Source organism: Pseudophryne corroboree, chromosome 11, assembly GCF_028390025.1.
Source record: "Pseudophryne corroboree isolate aPseCor3 chromosome 11, aPseCor3.hap2, whole genome shotgun sequence".
NCBI classification, from domain to species: Eukaryota; Metazoa; Chordata; class Amphibia; order Anura; family Myobatrachidae; genus Pseudophryne; species Pseudophryne corroboree.
The window spans coordinates 43,371,012-43,396,167 of record NC_086454.1 but is presented as its reverse complement, the minus strand read 5'-3'; the positions used below and the strand labels follow the sequence as shown (position 1 = coordinate 43,396,167).

The window sequence follows — 25,156 nt, the reverse complement described above, 5'->3', positions numbered from 1 at the left end:
TGATAAAATGGTCTACTTGTCCCTTAACATATAATTCCTAGGTGAACTTTTAACGACTTCAATGTCACTTGTATCCCAATGACACCCAGCTCTATATCTCTTCCCCTGACCTCTGACCTCCTGTCCGCTCTCATATTACCTGCTGCCTCTCAGTTATCTCCTCTTGGATGTTCTACTGCTTCCTTCTACTCATCCTCTCTAAAACTGAAACAGTCACCTTTCCCTCAGAATATGAAGATATGGATCAGACAATAGCACTTAGTGGATTAAAAGCTGCCCAGATATATTCAGGTGATTCCCAATCACCAATAATGAATAATCTAAGTATACAAATTTTGAATATAGCTTGGGCGCTACCACCTTAAACAAATATGAACAAAGTTAATTGATGAAAAAAGTCTACGATATTGTCCCAGCAAGATTACTTTGTTCTTCCACAGGTCCACCTTCTTCCAAATAATCCTCACATCAAAGAACGTCTTGTGCAATTAATGTCCTTACAAAAAAAGGAAAGGTAAAAAGGCACATATAGTGTAGTATTTTAGGTTTTAAAGTTGGTAATTTATTTTAATTCCAAAAGAATATAAAAAGAATAATCTTTTAGATTCTGCCCTGAGGAAGAGTTAATAAGAACTCGAAACGCGTTGGCGGCTTCCTGATCCATTCACCTGCATCCATAATTGGAAAGGAACTCACCTAGTCCTGCTGCCGGCGTCTAGCTTGGAAGGAGTAAGGAGGAATTCCGGAAAACTCCAAAATTTGTTGCTCTTTCCATTGCTCCATGCTGGGAGCTTGGCACGGTACGGTTCAATTTTTATCAATGTTAAAGTGATTGCCTTCACTTTTATGTAAAAGATTATTCTTTTTATATTCTTTTGGAATTAAAATAAATTACCAACTTTAAAACCTAAAATACTACACTATATGTGCCTTTTTACCTTTCCTTTTTTTGTAAGGACATTAATTGCACAAGACGTTCTTTGATGTGAGGATTATTTGGAGAAAGGTGGACCTGTGGAAGAACAAAGTAATCTTGCTGGGACAATATCGTAGACTTTTTTCATCAATTAACTTTGTTCATATTTGTTTAAGGTGGTAGCGCCCAAGCTATATTCAAAATTTGTATACTTAGTCACCTTTCCCTGCCTCCAAGACTCCCCATCCATACACCTCCAACATCATTACCAATCACACTCCCTCCCACGCTCTTCCAATGACTGCTGCATCACCTCCTCCTTCATTTCCTGCTCTTCCTAAGCCCAGCTCCAGGATTTCTCCCGTGCTGCGCCTATCGTTTAGCATGCCCTCCCACGCCTCATCAGACCTTCACCCAATCTCCCTGCTTTAAAACGTGCCCTTAAAACTAATTTCTTTAACAAAGACTACTCCCCACCTTGTAACTCTCCGACCTCTTCAATACCGAACATAGCTTAAATGCATTAATCAATTCATGAAATAAATTCCCATTCTTTATGTATTATGGTGAGTGACTTTACTATGCGGAGTGCTGAGTTCCCTGTGATTTCTTTATTTAAGTAATGTGGTCACATGCCACTGTACCCCAGCTTGGGGATAGCGAGTACAGGTGTGCACCCCATTCCTAGGAATGGTGAGTGCGGTGGATTTCTGCATGTATGTGTGTGTGTGTATATATATATATATTTATATTTATATTAGAGATGAGCGGGTTCGGTTTTAGTCGGATTTACTCAGATTTACCCGAATCTCCTTATTGGCTATCGGACGTCACGTGTTTTGGATAGCCAATAAGAAAAATGCAGAAAATAAGAAATGGCGATAATTCTGGCGTAAAGAACCGAGTAAATCCGAACCCGCTCAGGGCTCTGCACTCAGTAAATGAACTAACAATAATAAACAGTGGAGTTTTAGTTCATGTATTAATCAATGCATTTAATCTTTTTGTGATCACATTTTCTCATGCACCCTATTTTAACTTAATTATGGCTTGTGTCAGCTGTTTTCTTCTGTGCTTTACAACAGGTGTGTTGGTAACTGTCTCACCTATATATAAGTAAAGTTGCTGTGAGCTTTAGACCAGGTAGCATACCTAAAATTCAACACAAATGTGATTGCTATTTTTATAGGGTTGGGTGTGATATCCCAGCGGTCAGCATATCGACGCCGGGATCCCAGCTGCCAGAATACCGGCAGGGGGGGCGAGCGCAACAAAGCCCCTTGCAGGATCTCTGCGCTCGACATGCTGCGGGCTCGGCGGAATAGCCCTCGGTCCCCTGCCAGCATTCTGGTATGCTGACCGCCAGGATAGTGGCTACATCCCTTTTTATGGTAATTATTTTGAGCAATAGAGTAGGACGTGCAGTATAGTGGGGTCCCTTGCCGGAGGCTGCAGGCTTAAATGCATTGGTCAATACATGAACTAAAACTCCACTGTTAATCATTGTTAGTTAATATTATTATTATTATTATTTTCTCTGACGTCCTAAGTGGATGCTGGGACTCCGTAAGGACCATGGGGATTAGCGGCTCCGCAGGAGACTGGGCACAACTAAAGAAAGCTTTAGGACTACCTGGTGTGCACTGGCTCCTCCCACTAAGACCCTCCTCCAGACCTCAGTTAGATTCTTGTGCCCGGCTGAGCTGGATGCACACTAGGGGCTCTCCTGAGCTCCTAGAAAGAAAGTATATTTTAAGTTTTTTATTTTACAGTGAGATCTGCTGGCAACAGACTCACTGCAGCGAGGGACTAAGGGGAGAAGAAGCGAACCTACCTAACTGGTGGTAGCTTGGGCTTCTTAGGCTACTGGACACCATTAGCTCCAGAGGGATCGACCGCATGGAACCGGCCATTGATGTTCGGTCCCGGAGCCGCGCCGCCGGCCCCCTTACAGAGCCAGAAGCAAGAAGTGTTCCGGAAAATCGGCGGCAGAAGACTTCAGTCTTCACCAAGGTAGCGCACAGCACTGCAGCTGTGCGCCATTGCTCCTCATGCACACCTCACACTCCGGTCACTGATGGGTGCAGGGCGCTGGGGGGGGGGGGGGGCGCCCTGAGCAGCAATATAAACACCTTGCCTGGCAAAATCATCACAATATATAGCCCCAGTGGCTATATATGTGATAAATACCCCTGCCAGAATCCATAAAAAAGCGGGAGAAAAGTCAGCAAAAAAGGGGCGGAGCTATCTCCCTCAGCACACTGGCGCCATTTTCTCTTCACAGTGCAGCTGGAAGACAGCTCCCCAGGCTCTCCCCTGTAGTTTTCAGGCTCAAAGGGTTAAAAAGAGAGGGGGGGCACTAAATTTAGGCGCAATATTGTTTATACAAGCAGCTATTGGGGGAAAAATCACTCAGTTATAGTGTTAATCCCTGCATTATATAGCGCTCTGGTGTGTGCTGGCATACTCTCTCTCTGTCTCCCCAAAGGACTTTGTGGGGTCCTGTCCTCAGTCAGAGCATTCCCTGTGTGTGTGCTGTGTGTCGGTACGGCTGTGTCGACATGTGGGATGAGGAAGGTTACGTGGAGGTGGAGCAGAGGCCGATAAATGGGATGTCGCCCCCTGAGGGCCGACACCAGAGTGGATGGATAGGTGGAAGGTATTAACCGACAATGTCAACTCCTTACATAGAAGGCTGGATGACGTAAAACAGCTGTGGGACAGCCGGCTTCTCAGCCCGCGCATGCCCAGGCGTCTCAAAGGCCATCAGGGGCTCAAAAAAGCGCCCGTTACCTCAGATGGCAGACACAGACGTCGACACGGAGTCTGACTCCAGTGTCGACGAGGTTGAGACATATACACAATCCACTAGGAACATCCGTTACATGCTCTCGGCAATGAAAAATGTGTTACGCATTTCTGACATGAACCCAAGTACCACATAAAAGGGGTTTTATTTTTGGGGAGAAAAAGCAGCCAGTGTTTTGTTCCCCCATCAGATGAATGAATGAAGTGTGTAAAGTAGCGTGGGTTCCCCCGATAAGAAACTGGTAATTTCTAAAAAGTTACTGATGGCGTACCCTTTCCCGCCAGAGGATAGGTCACGTTGGGAGATATCCCTTAGGGTGGATAAGGCGCTCACACGTTTGTCAAAAAAGGTGGCACTGCCGTCTTAGGATACGGCCACCTTGAAGGAGCCTGCTGATAAAAAGCAGGAGGCTATCCTGAAGTCTGTATATACACACTCAGGTTATATACTGAGACCTGCAATTGCCTCAGCATAAATAGTGCTGCTGCAGCGTGGTCTGATACCCAGTCAGATAATATTAATACTCTAAGACAGGGATAATAGTTTGCTAACATAGAGCATATTAAAGACGTCGTCTTAGATATAATGGATGCACAGAGGGATGTTTGCCGGCTGGCATCCAGAATTAATGCAATGTCCATTCTGCCAGGAGGGTATTAGAAACCCGGCAGTGGACAGGTGATGCTGCCTATAAAAGGCACATGGAGATTCTGCCTTATAAGGGTGAGGAATTGTTTGGGGATGGTCTCTGGGACCTCGTATCCACAGCAACAGCTGGGAAGAAAATTTTTTACCTCAGGTTTCCTCACAGCCTAAGAAAGCACTGTATTTTCAGGTACAGTCCTTTCGGCTTCAGAAAAGCAAGCGGGTCAAAGGCGCTTCCTTTCTGCACAGAGACAAGGGAAGAAGGAAAAAGCTGCACCAGCAGCCAGTTCCCAAGATCAAAAATCTTCCCCCGCTTCCTCTGAGTCCACCGCATGACGTTGGGACTCCACAGGTGGAGACAGGTGCGGTAGGGGCGCTTCTCGGGAACTTCAGGGACCAGTGGGCTTGCCCACAGGTGGATCCCTAGGTTCTGAAAATAGTATCACAGGGATACAGGCTTGAGTTCGAGGGGACTCCCCCTCGCCGTTACCTCACATCATCCTTGCCTGCTGCCCTCGGAGAAAGGTAGTACTGGCGGCAATTCACAAGCTGTACTTCCAGCAGGTGAAATCAAGGTACCCCTCCTTCAACAAGGCCGGGGTTACTATTCCAAAATGTTGTGGTACCGAAACCAGACGGTTCGGTGAGACCCATTCTAAAATTGAAAGCCTTGAACACTGATATACGAAGGTTCAAGTTCTAAATGGAATCGCTCAGGGCGATTATTGCAAGCCTGGAGAATTTCATGGTATCACTGGACATCAAGGATGCTTACCTGCATGTCCCTATTTACCCTCTTCACCAGGAGTACCTCAAAATTGTGGTACAGGATTGTCATTACCAATTCCAGACGTTTCCGTTGGTCTGTCCCCGGCACCGAGGTATTTACCAAGGTAATGGCCGAAATAATTATCCCGTAGTTGGACGATCTCCTTATAAAGGCGAGGTCCAGGGAGCAGTTGTTCGGCGGAGTAGCACTATCTCGGGAAGTGCTACAACAGCACGGCTGGATTCTGAATATTCCAAAGTCGCAGCTGGTTCCTACGACGCGTCTACTGTTCCTGGGTATGGTTCTGGACACAGAACAGGATAAAAAGGGTTTCTCCCGGAGGAGAGGTCCAAGGAGTTGTCGTCTCTAGACAGAGACCTCCTAATACGTATACAGGTGTCGGTGCATCAATACACGCGAGCCCTTTGAAGGATGGTAGCTTCTTACGAAGAAATTCCATTCGCCAGGTCCCATGCAAGGATTTTCCAGTGGGATCTGGTGGACAAGTGGTCTGGGTCGCATCTTCAGATGCATCGGCGGAAAACCCTGTCTCCAAGGGCCAGGGTGTCGCTGTTGTGGTGGCTGCAGAGTGCTCTTCTTCTAGGGAGCCGCAGATTCGGCATACAGGACTGGGTCCTGGTGACCACGGATGCCAGCCTTCGAGGCTGGGGGGCAGTCACACAGGGAAGAAACTTCCAAGGCTATGGAAAAGTCAGGAGACTTCCCTACACATAAATATTCTGGAACTAAGGGCCATTTACAATGCCCTAAGTCAGGCTAGACCCCTGCTTCAACACCGGCCGGTGCTGATCCAGTCAGACAACATCACGGCGGTCGCTCATGTAAACCGACAGGGCGGCACAAGAAGCAGGATGGCGATGGCAGAAGCCACAAGGATTCTCTGATGGGCGGAAAATCATGTGTTAGCACTGTCAGCAGTGTTCATTCCCGGAGTGGACAACTGAGAAGCAGACTTTCTCAGAAGACACGACCTCCACCCGGGAGAGTGGGGACTTCATCCAGAAGTTTTCTAAATGATTGTACACCGTTGGGAAAGGCCACAGGTGGACATGATGGCGTCCCGCCTCAACAAAAAGCTACAAAGATATTGCGCCAGGTCAAGGGACCCTCAGGCGATAGCTGTGGACGCTCTGGTAACACCGTGGGTGTACCAGTCGGTTTATGTGTTCCCTTCTCTGCCTCTCTTACCCAGGGTAATGAGAATAATAAGAAGGAGAGGTGTAAGAACTATACTCATTGTTCCGGGTTGGCCAAGAAGAGCTTGGTAACCAGAACTCCAAGAAATGATCTCAGAGGACCCATGGCCTCTGCCGCTCAGACAGGACCTGCTGCAGCAGGGGGCCTGTCTGTTCCAAGACGTACCGCGGCTGCGTTTGACGGCATGGCGGTTGAGCGCCGGATCCTGAAGGAAAAGGGCATTCCGGAGGAAGTTACCCCTACGCTATTTAAAGCTAAGAAAGAAGTGAACGCAAACCATTATCACCGCATATGGTGGAAATATGTTGCGTGTTGTGAGGCCAGGAAGGCCCCAAAGGAGAAATTTCAGCTAGGTCGATTTCTGCACTTCCTACAGTCAGAGGTGACTACGGGCCTAAAATTGGGTTCCATGAAGGTCCAGATTTTGGCTCTATCGATTTTCTTCCAAAATAGAACTGGCTTCACTGCCTGAAGTTCGGACTTTTGTTAAGGGAGTGCTGCATAGTCAGCCCCCGTTTGTGCCTCAAGTGGCACCGTGGGATCTCAACGTGGTGTTGGATTTCCTGAAGACGCATTGGGTTGAGCCACTTAAATCCGTGGAGCTACAATACCTCACGTGGAAAGTGGTCATGCTGTGGGCCGTGGCGTCGGCCAGGCGTGTATCAGAATTGGCGGCTTTGTCATACAAAAGCCCTTATCTGTATTTTATATGGATAAGGCGGAATTGAGGACTCGTTCCCAATTCCTTCCTAAGGTGGTATCAGTTTTTCATGTGAACCAACCTATTGTGGTGCCTGCGGCTACTTGGGACTTGGAGGATTCCAAGTTACTGGACGTAGTCAGGGCCCTGAAAAGTATATGTTTCCAGGACGGCTGGAGTCAGGAAAACTGACTCGCTATTTATCCTGTATGCACCCAACAAGCTTGGTGCTCCTGCTTCTAAGCAGACTATTGCTCGCTGGATCTGTAGCATGATTCAACTTGCACATGCTGCGGCTGGACTGCCGCACCCTAAATCTGTAAAAGCCCATTCCACGAGGAAAGTGGGCTCTTCTTGGGTGGCTGCCCGAGGGGTCTCGGCTTTACAACTTTGCCGAGCTGTTACTTGGTCGGGTTCAAACATTTTTCCAACAGTCTACAAGTTTGATACCCTGGCTGAGGGGGACCTAGAGTTTGCTCATTCGGTGCTGCAGAGTCATCCGCACTCTCCCGCCCGTTTGGGAGCTTTGGTATAATCCCCATGGTCCTTACGGAGTCCCAGCATCCACTTAGGATGTCAGAGAAAATAAGATTTTACTCACCGGTAAATCTATTTCTCGTAGTCCGTAGTGGATGCTGGGCGCCCATCCCAAGTGCGGATTGTCTGCAATACTTGTTTATAGTTATTGCCTAACTAAAGGGTTATTGTTGAGCCATCTGTTGAGAGGCTCAGTTATATTTCATACTGTTAACTGGGTATAGTATCACGAGTTATACGGTGTGATTGGTGTGGCTGGTATGAGTCTTACCCGGGATTCAAAATCCTTCCTATTTGTGTCAGCTTTTCCGGGCACAGTATCCTAACTGAGGTCTGGAGGAGGGTCTTAGTGGGAGGAGCCAGTGCACACCAGGTAGTCCTAAAGCTTTCTTTAGTTGTGCCCAGTCTCCTGCGGAGCCGCTAATCCCCATGGTCCTTACGGAGTCCCAGCATCCACTACGGACTACCAGAAATAGATTTACCGGTGAGTAAAATCTTATTATTATCCTTTATTTATATGGCGCCACAAGGGTTCCGCAGCGCCCAATTACAGAGTATATAAATAATCAAACAGGAAAACAGCAAAACAGTATAGGACAGGGGTGTCAAACACAAGGCCCGCGGGCCAAATCCGGCCCGCCAGACCTCGTCTGATGGCCCGCGGTGCCGCCGCCAGCCTTGCAGCCTCCCCTTTTTTTTTTCAATGAATTTACTCCGTGCCTGCACGGAGTAAATTCATTTTAAAAATGGCTCAAGTTAAAAAAAAAAAATTTACTTACCTTCCGGGACCTGGCCCGACTTCTTCCTGCCCCGCACTGCTCCCTGGGTGTCGGACGTGACGTCATCACGTGACGTCCGCCCGACATCTCCAGGGATCAGAGGAGCGCGCGGACGCCGCGGAGAGGAGCAAGAAGAAAGAAGTAAAAGAAAGAAAGAAGTAAAAGGTAAGTAAAGTAAATGGAGGGGGCAGATGGCTGGGCACTATAAAAGGGGGCAGATGGCTGGGCACTATAAAAGGGGGCAGATGGCTGGGCACTATTAAAGGGGGCACATGGCTGGGCACTATAAAAGGGGGCAGATGGCTGGGCACTATAAAAGGGGGCAGATGGCTGGGCACTATAAAAGGGGGCAGATGGCTGGGCACTATAAAAGGGGGCAGATGGCTGGGCACTATAAAAGGGGGCACATTTGAATATCTACTTGTCATTATTCTGACTATGTTTCTGCTTTCAGAGCTAGTTATTACTTACATTATTACAAAAAACAGTAATAATTGAATGCAGTGACATTAATTTATGATAATAAAGAGTGGACACATAGACCTACAGATACAACCGGCCCTTTGATGGGGACCAAACTGCTGATGCGGCCCCCGATGAATTTGAGTTTGACACCCCTGGTATAGGACAAGTACAGGGTAAATAAACACAGTTACATCAGCAGATGACACTGGAATAAGTATCAGGTGGCAGAAGACTGCTGGATGTGGTACAGTTGAAGATTATTAAAGTAAGACAAAGGATAAGTATATGAGGGAAGAGGGCCCTGCTCGTGAGAGCTTACAATCTAAAGGATAGTGAGTGCAGAGCCCCTGTGATTTCTAATTCAATAATATGGTCACAAACCGTGTTGCACCCCAAATCTAGGAATAGGTGAGTGCTGTGGACTAGTGCTTTATATCAGTGGCATAAGTTCACCCCAGTCGCCCGGAGGCATGATAAAATGTTGGACCCGCCCCTATACATATAGGGGTATATATATACACGCCATATGTAGATATCTGGTACTCAGGGTGAACAGTAGCAGCGTACTCAGGTGCCTTTCACAATAGTATAGATAGTATAGATAAACACACACACCTCTTTCACTTACACACACGCCTCTTTCACTAACTCACACGCCTCTTTCACTTAAACACATGCCCTCTTCACTTACACACACGCCTATTTCACTTACACACAATTACACACATACATGCCACTTTCACTTACACACACACACGCGTCACTTTCACTTACACACACACACACACACACACACACACACGTCTCTTTCACTTACACACAATTACACACACATATGCCTCTTTCACTTACACACACACACGCCACTTACACACAATTACACACACACACACACACGTCACTTTCACTTACACACACACATGCCTCTTTCACTTACACACACACATGCCACTTTTACTTACACACAATTACACACACACACACACACACACACACACGCCTCTTTCACTTAAACACACAACTTTCCTTTAAAAAACACAGACATACACACCTCAATTAAAAACATTCACACACAAACACAATGCTGCCAACATTTATTAAAGATGCCCCCGGTAATCACCCCCCTCCCACAAACACACGCACATACACCCGTACACCACACACACACACACACACACACACACACACACACACACACACACACACACACTGCAGCAGCTTGAGGCAGGTGGTGCCAGTGCCTACCTGTTGCTATCCCCAAGACGGAGGAAGAGAGAGCTTCAGCCGGCCAGCTCCACTGGAAGTCCCTGTGAGCAGCTGTGTGCTGGAGCTCCCCCTAGCCGCAGCCAGCTGCCAGCTCTCTCTGTGGATACGAGGAGGCTGCTGCCGTCTCACTACACTGGCACAGCTCCTCCGACCAGTCAGATGCGGCAATGGATTGATTTGATTTAAATTTCTCTTGTGTTCATTCATTTTGTATTTTGCTAATTGATAAAAATAAACTATTAACACTTCTAGTTTTGAAAGCCTTGTTAGTTTGCAGCATCTACAGTATGTGTGTATATATATACTATATATATATATATATTTGTACTTTGCACTGCGACACTTGTACTTGCTATGTTCCTCCATTGTGTAGGACACTGCGAAACCCTTTTCGCACCTCATAAATAAAACATAATTAATAATAGTAACTAATAGAATTTTGGGACACCGCTAACCTTTCATATTTTATTCATTTGTTAGATGCGCTGAGGGTCACTATGAGTAGACCACGGACTGAAGCACTGCGAGAGGAGGATGTGACCATACCCTGTGATATCTCTGATGTTAGAGCAGGTGGAAAAATTGCAGTACAATGGACCAGGAAATGGAATCAAATTATAACCACAGTGTATCCGAACATTCCTGGAAGTGTACACTCCTATAGGGCGGGATCTTACGTGGTGGAGAGTGAACTAGAAAAAGGAAACGCTGAGCTCCACATCCCAAGTGTCCAGTTCTCTGATGAAGGAGAATATAATTGCTCTGCATTTGTCACCCCTGATAAAGTCACTGGGACATCCGTTCTGCAGGTGTCTGGTGAGTGCTAATCTATATAGCATCATGGGTCTGATTCCCTGTCACACACAACTCAGAATTGTTCCATGACTGCTGCTCTGCAGATTGAGTAAAGAAGGAGCAGGTGCCATGATGAGGCTTCATTGCCCACCAAAGCGATGCAAAGGAACTTTCCTGTTCTGCATAATCCAGACAATAAAATACATGCGCTCATCTATCTTAGCGGTTACACCAACACAGTTCATGGAAAAATCTATCATATGCCAGGGGTATTCAATATGAGACACTTTAGCTGCTGTGGAACTGCACATCCCAGCATGCCCTGCCACAGTTTTAGCTTGCCGTAATACCAAAACTGCTGCAAGGCATGCTGGGATGTGTAGTTCCACACCAGCTGGAGGGCCATACGTGGAATGCCCTGTTATATACTCTACATAACACACATGACACAAATGTATTAAGCCTTAACAAGAGATAAAGTGGAGATTGATAAGGAGTGATAAATGACCAGCCAATCAGCTCCTTGCTGTCATTTTTCAAACACAGCCTGTGACATGGCAGTTAGGAAGCTGATTTGCTGGTACGTTATCACTCCTTATGTGTCTCAACTTTATCTCTTGTTAAGGTTTAATACATTCGGGGGATTGACACAACAACCGTATCTGTGTGGATAGACTTCGCTCAGGGGTCACAATGCGCCGCAGAGCTGCAGTTAGATCAGGAAAAAGATAGATTCAAATTTCCATCAGACAGTTAGAACAAGAGAGGGGGCGGGGACATAGACTGAGGTGACCAGGGTCCAATAAACTAGGATGGATAATATATGTAGGGATGTAGTTATGTGACCGGCACCTACATCCCGCCCACCCACAATCCCGATAGTCGGCGTGCCAACTAACAGGTACTATTCCCACTCGTGGGTGTCCACCACACCCATAGAGTAGGAATAGAACCTGTGGCAAGCGCAGCGAGCCACTGAGCCCGCAGTGTGGCGAGCGCAGCAAGCCTGCAAGAGGTTTCGTTGCGCTTGCTACCCCCCCCCCCACCACCACCACCGCCGGGCATCTCAATGCCGGGATCCCGGCGTCGGTATGGTGACCAGCGGTCTCCCAACCGCCGGTCACGCAATGCACACCCTAGACATATACATGGATATATATTTTATATATATATATATATTTCTCATACGTCCTAGAGGATGCTGGGGTCCACTTCAGTACCATGGGGTATAGACGGTTCCGCAGGAGCCATGGGCACTTTAAGACTTTTCAAGGGGGTGAACTGGCTCCTCCCTCTATGCCCCTCCTCCAGACTTCAGTTTAGAAAATGTGCCCAGGAAGACTGGATGCACTCCATGGGAGCTCTACTGAGTTTCTCTGAAAGACTTTATGTTAGGTTTTGTATTTTCAGGGAGGACTGCTGGCAACAGTCTCCCTGCTTCGTGGGACTTAGGGAGCAGAAGTAGGAACCAACTTCCTGCATAGTTTCATGGCTCTGTTTCTGGCTGACAGGACACCATTAGCTCCTGAAGTGAACTGAACGCTAGGTGCGGCTCACTCCCACAGCCCGCCGTCACCCCCCTTACAGAGCCAGAAGTCAGAAGACAGGTGACTGTACAAGAAGAAGGATCTTCATCGTGACGGCCAAAAGGTACCGCGCAGCGTTCCCGCCCGCTGCGTGCCATGCTACCCAGTAACACAGGCACAGCAGGGTGCAGGGCGCGGGAGGGGGGGGGGGGGTGTGCCCTGGGCAGCATGAAACCTAATCAAAACTGGCAGATAAGGGGACATTAGATGCTGAGGCACAGTCCTACCCCCGCCAGTATAAAAATGAGTATTAAAGAAGCTGAGGGGAAACACGCCATTATGGGGGCAGGGCTTCCTCCTCAGGCAGGTGCTAAGAGTGTGCATCTGCATCTCTCTTCCTCCAGCATAGTATTAGAAGCCTCAACATGATAGCACCTCTTCATATCTTTAGTAATAGGGTGTGCAGTCCAGGCCTCCCTTTTTCCACCTTATTTGTGTATATATTGTACACTGGAAGGCAAGGCTTCCTTCCTCTGGTATTGGCACTCCTCCCATTCACCCTCAGGTGTTTTAATTAGCTGGGTTCCTGCATTTCAGATCACACATTGATAAGGCCCTATTAAGAGGTAAGTCCTGAATAAATTTATAGAATGTGATAGTATTAGGAATGTTAGGGACCCATGTGATGAAGTCACCTGGCAGCGGTACATGGGCCCGCATATTTGCGCAAATGTGTGCTAAGAACTTCAATTATACTCCATGTTAATTGTGAGGGTTTATTTAAATTATTCTTACTATCAGTGTTCTTAGTGCTAGGAGTGTGTGTCTGCATCTCTCTTCCCCCAGCATAGTATTAGAAGCCTCAGCATGATAGAACCTCTTCATATCTTTAGTAATAGGATGTGCAATCCAGGTTCCCCCCTTTCTTCCTCCTCAGGCAGCCAGCACACTGCTCAGCGCCATTTTCTCTCCTAGCAAGCTGCAGGGAAGAACGCTGGTCCTCCTCCACTTCTGAACCAAGTATCAGGGTGCAAAACAGGAGGGGCACAGTGTAATTTGGTGCTATACTGTGAATTTATCATTTTAAAAGCGCTGCAGGTCTGTGCGCATTTTGTGTTTCACAGTATTTTTATAACTGGCGCTTGGTTGTGAACTGGCAAATCCTATCTGTGTCCTTCTGACAGATTTTACTGTGGGTCTGTCCCCTATAAGTCCCGGAGTGTCTGTGGTGTGGTTGTGCACGTGTGTGACATGTCTGAGGCAGGGAGCTCGTCCCCTGAGGGAGCCATTTTAGGGACACAGAGTTGTAATGTGGTGGCGCTGCCGGCACACCACGAGCCTGAATGGGTGAAAGAATTACGTGATAGTGTGAATCATATCAGTAAGAGATTGGATAAGTCTGAGTCTCATGCAGAAAACTGGAGAAAATCAGTGGAAGATGTGATTTTTTTATAGTTCTGCCCTTTCATCTACAGGAGACCCTCTGGGTCACATAACAGACCATTTGCACAAATAGTACAAACTGATACCGACACGGACTCTGATTCCTGTGCCGACACTAGTGATTCCAGGGGAATTGATCCTAAATTGGCAAAAAGCATTCAATACATGATTGTTGCTATAAAGGAGGTTTTGGTGGTTACGGAAGCCCCTCCGTTACCTTAGGAGAAGGCTTATTTTTATAAGGAAAAGAAATTAAATGTAACTTTCTCTCCTTCTCACGAACTAAATACTCTCTTTGACGGGGTTTTGGCAAATCCTGAAAAGAAGTTTCAGATTCCCAAAAGAATTCAGGTTGCTTATCCTTTCCCGGCAGAGGACAGGAAAAGATGGGAGTCACCCCCAGTTTTAGACAGTGCTCTGTCACGATTAACTAAAAAGGTGATTCTCCCTGCACCTGGGACGGCTTCACTAAAGGTGCCGGCAGACCGTAAGTTAGAGACTACGTTAAAATCTATTTATGTGACCAATGGTACGCTACTCAGGCCTACCATTACTTGTGCGTGGGTGATTAGTGCTATCGAAAAATGGTCGGACAATTTGTCGTCTGAAATTGACACAATAGATAAAGACGAGATACTCCTAACGTTAGGTCATATCAAAGACGCTGCTGCATACATGCTAGAAGCCATGAAGGATATTGGGCTCTTGGGTTCAAAAGCCGCTACCATGGCAGTCTCAACTAGGAGGGCGTTTTGGATTCGCCAATGGAATGCTGACGCGGATTCCAAAAGAAATATGGAGGCTCTCCCGTATAAAGGTGAGGCCTTGTTTGGAGATGGGCTGGATGCTTTAGTCTCTGCGGCTACTGCAGGTAAGTCGGCATTCTTGCCTTATGCTCCTGCGCCTGCAAAAAAGTCACATCACTCTCAGATGCAGTCCTTTCGGCCCAACAGATACAAAAAGGGTAAAGGTTCCCCTTTCTTTGCAGGTAGAGGGAGGGGAAGAGGAAAAAAGTCCACAGCGTCTCCAGGATCGCAGGAGCAGAAGTCCACCCCTGCTTCTTCAAAATCTGCAGCATGACGCTGGGGCTCCCTTGCGGGAGTCCGCTCGGGTGGGAGCACGTCTAAAACTTTTCAGTCAGCTCTGGGTTCAATCTGGCCTGGACCCATGGGTCGTGCAAATAGTGTCCCATGGATACAAACTGGAGTTTCAAGACGTCCCCCCATGCCGATTTTTCAAATCGACCTAGCCAGCTTCTCTTCCGGACAGAGAAGTAGTAACAGCTGCAATTCAAAAATAATGTCAGGATCAAGTCATTGTCCTGGTACCCTTGTCACAACAGGGAGAAGGGTTTTATTCAAGCCTCTTCGTAGTTCCGAAGCCGGACGGCTCGGTCAGACCAATTTTAAACCTGAAATCTCTGAAACTCTACCTGAAAAGATTCAAGTTCAAGATGGAATCCCTGAGGGCAGAGATTTCCAGTCTGGAGGAAGGGGACTTCATGGTGTCAGTAGACATAAAAGATGCTTACTTACATGTTCCCATTTATCCTGCTCATCAAGCTTATCTGAGATTCGCGGTACAGGATTGCCATTACCAGTTCCAGACGTTGCCGTTCGGACTCTCCACGGCACCGAGGGTATTCACCAAGGTGATGGCAGAGATGATGGTCCTCCTTCGACAACAAGGAGTCAATATAATTCCTTACCTGGACGATCTCCTGATAAAAGCGAGATCCAGGGAACGGTTGGTGCAGAACATTGCACTCTCCCTGTCAGTACTCCAACAACACGGTTGGATCATGAATTTTCCGAAGTCGCAGTTGGAACCGACGACAAGATTGTCCTTTCTGGGGATGATACTGGACACAGAAGTACAGAGGGTATTTCTTCCAGTAGAAAAGGCTCTGGAAATCCAGAGAATGGTCAAACAAATTTTGAAACCAACAAGAGTATCGATCCATCAATGCATTCGGTTGTTGGGAAAGATGGTAGCGGCCTACGAGGCCATACAGTTTGTCCGATTCCATTCCATGCCAGAGTATTCCAGTGGGACCTGTTGGACAAGTGGTCCGGATCCCACCTACACATGCACCAGAAGATAATCCTGGCTGGGGAGCAGTCACACAGGGAAAAAGCTCCCAAGGAAAATGGTCAAGTCAGGAAACCTGTCTTCACATAAACGTTCTGGAGTTGAGAGCCATTTACAACGGCCTTCGACAAGCGGTGCATCTTCTTCAAGATCTACCCATGCAGATCCAGTCGTACAATGTAACAGCAGTCGCGTACATAAACCATCAGGGCAGAACGAAAAGCAGAGCGGCAATGGCAGAGGTGACAAAGATGCTCCTCTGGGCAGAAAGGCATGCGAGAGCTCTGTCGGCAATTTTCATTCCGGGAGTGGACAACTGGGAAGCAGACTTCCTCAGCAGACACGATCTCCATCCAGGAGAGTGGGGCCTCCACCAAGAAGTCTTCGCAGAGGTGACAAGTCTTTGGGGAGTTCCTCAAGTAGACATGATGGCATCTCGTCTCAACAAGAAGCTTCAGAGATATTGTTCCAGGTCAAGAGACCCTCAAGCAATAGCGGTGGATGCACTGGTGTCACAGTGGGTGTTTCTGTGAGTGTATGTATTCCCTCCACTTCCACTGATACCAAAAGTTCTCAAGCTCATAAGAAGAACAAAGGTTCGAGCGATCCTCATTGTCCCAGACTAGCCAAGGAGGGCTTGGTATCCAGATCTTCAGGAGTTGCTCATAGAAGATCCTCAGCCTCTTCCTCTTCGCGAGGACCTGCTGCAGCAGAGGCCGTGCGTGTATCAAGACTTACCGCGGCTACGTTTGACGGCATGGCTGTTGAGTGCCGGATCCTAGCCCGAAAGGGTATTCCCAAAGAAGTCATCCTCACTTTTATTCAGGCCAGGAAAGGAGTAACGTCTAAACATTACCACCGTATTTGGAGAAAATATGTCTTGGTGTGAATCCAAGAAGGCTCCTATGGAAGAGTTTCAGTTGGGACGTTTTCTCCATTTTCTGCAGGCGGGTGTGGATGCGGGCCTAAGATTGGGTTCAATCAAGGTCCAGATTTCGGCCTTATCGGTTTTCTTTCAAAAACAATTGGCCTCCCTTCCAGAAGTTCAGACGTTCGTGAAAGGGGTGCTGCACATCCAACCTCCATTTGTGCCTCCGGTGGCACCATGGGACCTTAATGTGGTCTTGCCGTTCCTTCAATCGGATTGGTTTGAACCTCTACAGGAGATAGAATTGAAATTTCTCACTTGGAAAGTGGTCATACTATTGGCCTTGGCATCCGCAAGACGGGTGTCTGAGTTGGGGGCCTTGTCTCACAAGAGCCCTTACCTGATCTTCCATGAAGATAGGGCAGAGTTGAGAACTTGCCAACAATTTCTTCCAAAGGTGGTTTCGTCTTTCCATATAAACCAACCTATTGTGGTGCCAGTGGCTACTGACACCTTCACTGCGTCAAAGTCTCTTGATGTGGTTAGAGCATTGAAAATTTATGTCGCAAGAAAAGCTCGCATACGGAAAACAGAGGCTCTGTTTGTTCTGTATGTTCCCAACAAGATTGGGTGTCCTGCTTCTAAGCAGACCATTGCGCGCTGGATCAGAGGGACGATTCAGCACGCTCATTCCACGGCAGGGTTGCCGATACCGAAGTCGGTAAATGCCCATTCTACTAGAAAGGTGGGCTCATCCTGGGCGGCTGCCCGGGGGGTCTCGGCATTACAGCTTTGCCGAGCAGCTACTTGGTCAGGGGCAAACACGTTTGCAAAGTTTTACAAATTTGACACCTTGGCCGATGAGGACCTCAAGTTTGGTCAATCGGTGCTGCAGGGTCATTGAAAGGGTTAAAGCTCGTCTCTGCTTCAATGTCATAGAATTGCTTGTGTTATAGAACTTAATGTTCCAGCACATTTTTGCTACTGTCCTTGTCTGTTATCTTTTTTATACCGTGTGAATAACCTTCCTATTTGAGTACCAACTTGCCCATATATGCATATCCTTCCACTGCGGCAGTTCCTAGCCAATCATGTTATGTTAGCCCCTTTGTGTTCTGTCCAATTAGTTATTGACTTTGGATATACACGCCCTAAATCCTTTCTTTTATATACTTTTGTTAAACCAACAATAAACAGTGTGAATCTTTACTGCTTGTGTTGTGCATGTTACTCGTAGCAAAAAAGGTTTACACTCACGGACGTCTAAGAGGCTATCACATCGAGGGTTAAGAGAAAGAGGAGGAATCCTTTCAAGTGGGGGCTCCGTCCGTGATTCAGTTGGTCGTCCCCGGATGGTAAGATAGAGAATTTATTGTCTGTCTTTGCCATACGGGATTGCGGTCATACACTGAAGCTGAATCCGTGTCAGTGTTCTGGGAACACGTGACCAAACATCTTTAATGTCTGGGACTTAAAGATACGTCTGAGAAGGGACCGGGGGTCCAAGCGCAATTCTCCAAAGACGTTAGTATCTGGGATACTTAAAATAGACCTGGGAGTCTATACATAACGTAGATTATACCTCGATTTGATTGTCTACTTATTAATAACAGATATTAGAGTATAAGTTTCATGTATTCAGCTTGACGGGTGGTAAGTGCACGTCTGTTGAATACCCTTATAACTTTCTTGCTTCCTATCACAATACGCTGCATTTCCAAGTCCCTGTACGAGTGGTGAGTAAACGTACAGATTATTACTATCAATTGTTTTTTTAAAGTACTATGCAGATGATATTGTGATATTGTCAATAACTAATTAACTGGTTAGCTGATGCATGCATAGAAAGTTGTTGGAAATTGTGTTTTTACTATGGGCTCTGGTCAGCGTAAGAAAACTGTATACCCCCCTCCGAGACATGTAAAGAATACGTGGCCCGTAACTCTACCTCTGATTATTATTTGATTGATCCCTGGGTGGATAATTTAGCAGGGTAGACAGAGAAAGCAGGACAGGACCCATTCCTACGGGAAGGCAGTAATTACCCTTTCTATATGGAGGATTAAAAAATATCAGTTCCCAACAGCACAGAAGGGAGGAAGTGAGAAACTGTAAATCTTTGAAAACCCTCTCGCCTCCCCCTTACATTCCAATATATCCTGCGCTTAAAGACACAGATCTCTTAGCAGCAGTAACCCTTTCACACCAGATGGGATCGCCTCCAACTCCACTGCTAGAAAATGCGTCCACTAGTTCTATCCCTAACGCACCAGTAACCCAGAGTTTAGATAATAGTAAAACACTGTCCCAAGCCCACCATTACCCCCGATGGCTGTATATCTTATTTGCGCCAAGCTTGCAAAGGACTGCTGGACAGATGACGCTGGCTTACCTTTGCTTAACTCAGAAAGCTTACTCATTTCCACCTTCATTAACAACCTTCTACCTTCTGTCATAGTTTCTGTTAAGCAAAGCGTCTCTTCCTGGACTTCTGATAGTACGATAGATTTTAAAAAACATCTGTATGAGAAAGAGGCTGCAGGGTGTTTTGATGTAAAGAAACCTGCACTCACTCATAACTATCAGAACTCCAGACGCTTTGACAGACAGAACCAACCCCGCAGTCAGGGAAAGATTCACCTCTGCTGCCACTTATTATAAATGGAAGTAAAGTTCCCTTTTTTGTGGACAGCGGTGCAACAACCAGTGTTTTGTGTTCTGACCTATATGATGGTGATTTGGAAAAGACTGCTCCTTCAATGGGAGTCAATGGGATACCCACCAATGCCTGACTTAGCTCAAGTAAACCCCGCTCTTTGGTCGGAAGGTCCATATGACACTGGCCTAATCTCATGCACACCATATAAGGCCAATCTCAAACCCGACTCACAACCTGTTTATAGAAGGTCTCCGCCCCATGATACAGCAATTCTTACAACAGGGTATTCTCAGACATATTGTATCACCATACTGTACTCCTGTGAACCCTGTTGCCAAAGCTGATGGCAGTATAAGATTTGTACAGGATCAGAGCGATCAATCAGTTAATTGTCCCAATTGCACCAATTGTTCCAGATGTAAACTCACTCATTTCTGCAATCCCTGCAGATGCTGCGTTCTTCTCTGTAATTGATTTGAAGAATGCCTTTTTCAGCATACCTGTAGATTCACAGACACAATTACTTTTTGCCTTTTCTTTTGAGGGTAAACAACTTACCTGGTGCAGATTATTGACGCACCTGTTGTCTCCAGGCCACATTGGGGCCCTGGCAACCTCACCATGGTTCAGTCCTGCTACAGTATGCAGATGATCTGCTGCTCTGTAGTCAAACTGAGGAGGCCTGCCGAGAGGATGGTGTTTCATTACTAAACTGGCTTTGTGAATGTGGACACAAGGTGTCCAAAACAAAAATGCAATGGTGTAAAAAGCATGTTGATTACTTAGGTTTTGTGCTCACTCAGGGAGAGAGGAAAGTCAGTCCACAACGCATACAGTCTGTATTGGGCCTGGTCACCCCAACTACCCAGGAGGAACTACTGTCCTTCCTGGGTATGGTAAATTACTGCAGACAGTGGATTTCTGATTGCTCTTATTATGATAACATTTTGAGACAAGCCACACTGAAGGACAAACCTAAAACTGTACAATGGTCACAAGAAATGTTAACTGCATATGAAAGTTTAAAATGTATGTTGATGAAAAGTCCGGCACTTGGCCTCCCCAATTATGTACTACCTTTCCATCTATATGCAAGGGACAATTGTAAAACCATGGCGGGGGTGCTCACACAGTTTCATGGAGGGAAGTTGCGCCCCGTGGCATTTTTTTTCCAAAGTCATGCCAGTGTCTGTGCAAGGTATGCCTGCCTGCCTCAGGGCTTTGGCAGCCTGTGCAATGGTTGCAGAAATGGCCACTACCCTCACTTTAGGCCACATCACAGTACTCCACACCACACATGATGTCCTGGCAATACTTAAAGGCTTACACACACAGCACATGTCAGCACAACGCCTTAGTGGATATGAAGTACTCCTTTTGAGTAACCCTACCCTTACCATCAAGTACACTGCTAGTTCTTCTGGCCCTGCACCCATTCTCAATGCCCTTTTAGGCTTGAAAGGTCCCGAGGATGAACCACCCGACCTACATGACTGTGCTGCTTCCATTGAAGCTGAAACTTCTCCCAGACTTGACATGTCTCCCGTTCCCATACCAGGCGCAGACATAGTTTTTGTTGACGGCTCCCGTAGTAGGCCCAATGACAATACATACCAGGCTGGCTATGCCATTGTCACCCTCTCTGACACTGTGTTGGAAACCCTACCAATACCTTATCAGTCCGCGCAAGCTGCAGAACTCATTGCACTCACTAGAGCATGTCCCTCCCTTGACAACGTCCATCTGCTCACTCAACTTCAAGCTGCTGCGACTAATACTGATCTCTCCGACTGGACTTACCCAATTCTGCAGAAAAATCCTAAATCAGGATTAATCTGCAAAGAGGGGAAACCCTGTATACCCCAGTCCAGTGCCCCTTTGCTCATTGCCCATTACCATGGTGTTGGTCACCATAGTAAAGCCACAACACTCCTCCTACTAACCAATGATTTTTATGTTACTAATGCCAAAACACTTGTGGACCAATATGTTAGCAGATGCATCACCTGCCTCAGGAACAACCCTAACAACCCTAATAAAGCTAAACACCAGCATCTTGAATACCCCACCACCCCTTTTACACACTTACAAATTGATTTTACCCATATCCCTGGTACAGGTAAACAAGAATATCCCCTGGTCATTGTAGATATGTTCTCTCGCTGGCCAGAGGTATTCCCAACTAAGTCAGAGGATGCTAAGACAGTAGCTAGAATCCTAACACAGAAAATCATCCCTAGATGTGGGTGCCCCCTGCAAATAAATAGTGATAAAGGCTCAGCCTTTACAGCCAAAATCACACAGGCCTTAGTAACAGCTCTGCAGGTGGAGTGGAAGTTTCACATCCCGTACCACCTGCAGAGTTCAGGGGTCGTAGGAAGAATGAATAGGACCCTCAAAGACAAACTAAGGAAGGCCACAGGAGGTACCTTCCACAAATGGAAGCAGGTCCTTCCCATTATCCTAGCAGAAATCAGAATGACCCCACAGAAAACTCTAGGATACTCACCCTTTGAAATACTAATGGGTAGACCCTTCCCCACACCCTGGGCTAAGAAACCGTTGATGATACAGGAAGGAGATCTAGAACTTATAAGGGAAGAGTGAGTATGTCAGGGCCCTCATAACCAAACTTGATGAGATTGAACATGATGTCGCTTGTAAAAAACCCTCTGAATCCACAGGAACCAACACACCCTTTTAAGGTCGGAGACAGAGTAGTGGTGAAGATCCTCCCCCGCAGCAAGAGCCCAGGAGACTTCACCTATGGCCCAGAGGCGGAAGTCGTTGCTGTAACCCGAACCGCAGTCCTGACAGAAGAGAGTTCCACCTGGATCCATGCTTCCCGAGTAAAGAAAATTCCTAGACCAGACCTAGAGGAGGAAACAGGTGATTCCAGTGAGGTACGAACAGGGGCGGACAGCCCTGACCTCCCACCTAGCGAAGACAGAAGACCAGAGGAGGATGAAGTAAATGCCCCCTATCTTTACCCTGGGGACTATCTTGATAGCCCTACTGGCCCATTTTCCCCTCTCAATGACTGAGGTTGATATAACTCAGAATAAGGGAAACTGACACTATGGTATAACTCTTCCACCACATACACCGCAACCTACATACTAGATTATTTCCAATTCCCCCAACTAGCTGCTGTCCAAAAGTCTGTTGACTACCAGATCCGCGCTGACACCACAGACAACCTAAGCCCCGAGGTACCTTATATTTGCGTTACAGGCCATAACTGGGGAAATGATTGCAGCTCATGGTCCGCGGCTGCCTGGAACACAGGTACCCCATGGGGCTATAAGCCCGCTGAAGCCTTAGATGAAAAGGATAAACACGGAACATCATTAACTCAACGATTAACCCTTCTTAAAATGCCCAACAATTACTGCAACTCCCGCTCAGGCTAAAAATTGCGCCATTGGTGTGCAGAAAGACGTAAGCTTTGCAAGAATCATATAGTATAACAATAATGATTCTAAGAGGGGATTGAAAGGGTTAAAGCTCGTCTCTGCTTCAATGTCATAGAATTGCTTGTGTTATAGAACTTAATGTTCCAGCACATTTTTGCTACTGTCCTTGTCTGTTATCTTTTTTATACCGTGTGAATAACCTTCCTATTTGAGTACCAACTTGCCCATATATGCATATCCTTCCACTGCGGCAGTTCCTAGCCAATCATGTTATGTTAGCCCCTTTGTGTTCTGTCCAATTAGTTATTGACTTTGGATATACACGCCCTAAATCCTTTCTTTTATATACTTTTGTTAAACCAACAATAAACAGTGTGAATCTTTACTGCTTGTGTTGTGCATGTTACTCGTAGCAAAAAAGGTTTACACTCACGGACGTCTAAGAGGCTATCACATCGAGGGTTAAGAGAAAGAGGAGGAATCCTTTCAGTCATCCGCACTCTCCCGCCCGTACTGGAGCTTTGGTATAACCCCATGGTACTGAAGTGGACCCCAACATTCTCTAGGACGTATGAGAAAACAGGATTTTAATACCTACCGGTATATCCTTTTCTCCTAGTCCATAGAGGATGCTGGGCGCCCGACCCAGTGCGTACTTTACCTGCAGTTGTTAGTGTTGTAGTTACACAAGTGTTGTGTTTCGGTTATTTTCAGCATGTTGCTGCAAATTGTTCATGCCCGTTGGCATGTGTTCTGTTGAATGCCATGTTGTGCGGCATGGTTGAGGTGTGAGCTGGTATGAATCTCACCGTTAATTTAAAAGTAAATCCTTTCCTCGAAATGTCCGTCTCCCTGGGCACAGTTCCTATACTGAGGTCTGGAGGAGGGGCATAGAGGGAGGAGCCAGTTGACACCCTTGAAAAGTCTTAAAGTGCCCATGGCTCCTGCGGAACTGTCTATACCCAATGGTACTGAAGTGGACCCCAGCTTCCTTAAGGTCACTGACATCCAGTGTTACTGGCAATTAAAGTTGTCAATGTGCACGTCTGGAGCTTCCAGCTGTCGCTTCCCCAATAACACCCGATTCCGAACGGGTAATGATCCTGCCGAGACAATGAAATAACGGGGGCACCAATAGTGCATTAAAAGTGTAAACAATTTTAATCCCACTTCCACAAAGATACAGCAAGTGGCCCACTGACGAAGTCTGATGACGAAACGCGTATGGACGTGGTCTGACGTAAGGACTCCTAACTGAGGACGCTGATCCTACTGTGGGGTAATTCTCGTGTCTGTTATACAAGCGGTGGTCTAACCGCCTTTTATGGTACGGGCTTTTACTTGCTGTATCTTTGTGGAAGTGGGATTAAAATTGTTTACACTTTTAATGCACTATTGGCGCCCCCGTTATTTCATTGTCTCGTCAGGATATAGATATATATATATATATATATATATATATATACACACACACACACACCCACACAGACACATAAATCAATATGATGTAGCGATGATATGATATTGCGATGATATGATACAGCGATGATATGATGTTGCGATGATATAAAATAAAATTTCTGAGCATGTGAAAGCGACTAATGTGGATGTGAGAAGCACAAAGCACATACAGTAGATCAGAGGCGTATCTACAGATGAGGGGACCCGTGTGCAGACTCCCGTGTGTGGGCCCCCTACACTCCCGTAGCCGTCACCGCCGCTGCTAGCGCCCTCTGCACTGAGACTCTGATGAAACAGCCCCAGGATTGAGGCTGAGAAACGCGTCAAGCATTCCTCCCAGTATCCTGTCTGGTATCCTGCTTCTCTCCACCACCAGAGACTACAAGCACGTCTTCGAACGGCTCCAGCTACAGGCACGTCTCTGACGGCTCCCGCTATATCACTGCAAGTGAGCGGTTCCGAGCGTTCAGTTCACCAATACATTCTGCTTTATTTCATCCCTTCGGTGCCGCAGTCAAGCGGCGTGGGCAGCCGGCGCCCAACATTTTCAAAGGAAATACCGAATAATTGCAATCAGCAGAGGCTGGGGTAAGCCCAATACGAGACTGTCAAAATAGCGTTCCATGTTTAAATGTCATTGTGCTGTGCACGGAATTGTGCTAATTAAAATCACCCGTAAAAAGCCTTTTCTAAAATACGGAATAAGTATTGGGAGCAGATATTATAAAGTGGACAAAACAAAGGTGAACTGTTTATATTCACACCACGGATGGACTTTTAAATCCATAAAATC

At 46.6% G+C, this 25,156-nt stretch overlaps 1 protein-coding gene across 2 annotated transcripts in view; it reads left to right on the top strand.

Moving 5' to 3' along the window:
• Positions 1–25,156, top strand: part of LOC134968589 (uncharacterized) — a 174,837-nt gene that overhangs the window by 33,977 nt on the left and 115,704 nt on the right. For both annotated transcript variants that reach the window (XM_063944085.1, XM_063944084.1), the window contains exon 2: positions 10,585–10,920. In XM_063944085.1, the coding sequence (XP_063800155.1) occupies positions 10,585–10,920 (336 nt within the window). The remainder of the gene's footprint in view (positions 1–10,584; positions 10,921–25,156) is intronic.